Source organism: Atta colombica, unplaced genomic scaffold, assembly GCF_001594045.1.
Source record: "Atta colombica isolate Treedump-2 unplaced genomic scaffold, Acol1.0 scaffold150, whole genome shotgun sequence".
Lineage (NCBI taxonomy): Eukaryota > Metazoa > Arthropoda > Insecta > Hymenoptera > Formicidae > Atta > Atta colombica.
The window spans coordinates 754,506-756,603 of NW_017259240.1; the positions used below are offsets into that span (position 1 = coordinate 754,506).

General features: G+C 34.8%; 1 protein-coding gene across 1 annotated transcript in view; it reads left to right on the forward strand.

Annotated features, from left to right (window-relative positions):
* The window catches only part of LOC108685306 (protein apterous-like), a 45,558-nt gene that overhangs the window by 40,485 nt on the left and 2,975 nt on the right, over positions 1-2,098 (forward strand). Inside the window, exon 5 of the mRNA XM_018190031.1 lies at positions 272-489. Within this exon, the coding sequence (XP_018045520.1) occupies positions 272-489 (218 nt within the window). The remainder of the gene's footprint in view (positions 1-271; positions 490-2,098) is intronic.

Below are 2,098 nucleotides of genomic sequence, written 5' to 3' on the forward strand. Positions count from 1 at the left end.
GTTGATATAATAATAGTTACTATTACTAATAATTATAGTTACTATTACTAACATTATAATAATAATAGCAATAGTAATAATTATAGTTACCAAACATCAGACTTCGCAGTTTTTAATATCATTGGTGATTAATTTTGTCGAAACATTTTAAAACACTTAAAAAAAATAATTGTTATTTGACATGCAATTTATATTTATATAAATTTCTAGATAAAGTCTGATCAATCCAAGTCTGACTGTTTTTGATGAAGATTCTGAATTTATTTTGCAGATCTAAACGCGGATTACATAGACATGCCCTTCGGTAGAGGAGGCCCCGGAACCCCCGGTATGCCCGGCTCCAACAGCAGGACAAAGCGAATGAGAACGAGCTTTAAACATCACCAGTTAAGGACGATGAAAAGCTACTTCGCGATCAATCACAATCCCGACGCGAAGGATCTCAAGCAGCTTTCCCAGAAAACTGGCTTGCCAAAAAGGGTGTTGCAGGTAAATAGAGACTTTTTCGGCTCATGCGATTCGCAATTCCGCGTTTTCTCTTGATACGAGTTAAAACGCGATGTTGAAACTGGAATTTCCTCATTTCGATTTCGTTAGCTCTTAACCGTGTCGCATTTAGCTTCGAAAGTAGTTATCCGCTGATGTAATTGCTACTTTGATCACATCTAATTCTGGATACAAAACATATTGTACTCTTTAATTGTAATCGTTTATTAAGCATAATTAAATATTTATATAAATTTTTACAATTAAATGAAATTTTAAATGTTTGAAATGTTGGGAAATGTTTCTGCGCAATATTTTAAATATATCCTAAAAATATATTGGAGTTTTTTCGGAAAATTCCGAATGATCACGAATTTATCTACTTTAAATTGCATTCGATACACTGCTATTTTTTGTACACTAAAAAAAATGGTCTGGTTGGATTAAATAGTAATTTTAATGGAAAACGGACGAATCAGAATTTTCTAGTTAAATCTACTAGAATTCTGATTGATAATTGGTAAAAATAAGAATTCTAGTAGATTTTACCAGAAATATTGTATCAGAATTTCGATTATCTTAACTAAAGTCTAATAAATTTAACTAGAAAATTCTGATTCCATTTTCCATCAGAAATTTTTTTCGGTGTAAAATTGGATAAAATTCATTAGGTTTAACTTACTAGACCTTGTGTATATAAATTACCATGAAAAAAATAACGAGATGAGAGTGCGAAAGAAAAATCGAAAGATGGATAACCGGTGGTTCTCACTCGGCCCCTTTGCCTTTCTTACATTTCAGGAGGGTGCGCCCTATAAAAATATTCACGTACGCGAGTCACGCGTAGACACACGCGCTTCTCCCAATTAGTGCAGCGCGTACGGCATGGCTGCGAAGTTAAAAGAACCGCGCGGAACGAAGCGATATTTCCGTCGACGAGAGGCTTGCGGCCTTTCTCCGTAATTACGAGCCGGCGTCAATCCGGAGACAGTCAAAACCCCCGGCGGACAGCTAAGCTACGCCGTAACGTCGAATCCGCGCCGGCTCGTTCTCGTTAACCCACTACCGTTAAATTATTAGGTTGTTACAAAAGTTTCGCGCGCGTTCCTTTGTAAAACGTGCCATAGACGCGCGGATGAAAAGGGAGAACGATCGTGCGCGGGAGATACTGACGATTTAAAGGTAAATGAGGCGAGGCGAAACGCAGTGATATGGAAACGAGGAACTTTGGTCAGGCGAGATTCTTTTCTGTTCTTGGCTTTTTATAAATATACGTTTAATTTCAATGCTTGTTAAATTTTAGTTGTAAAGATCAAATGCAGGACTGTAAAAACTTAGAGACTTAAAGTTACGCAATTAAGAACTCCGAAATACAGAGAGAGAAGTTTGAATATTCTTTGAAATTCTAAAGCTTTAAATTCTTAAAGTCTCATAACAAGATTCCAATGGGATTCTAGAAAGATTTCATATTCGTAATTTTCAGCCATTGGAGATCAAATACAAAGTTTATAAAAAGAGAAAAAAATTTAATATATTATACCATTACTTAAATACGAAAAATAATTCTGATACCTGTCAAGTTTTAATTATATTAATTTTATTTATATTTTTA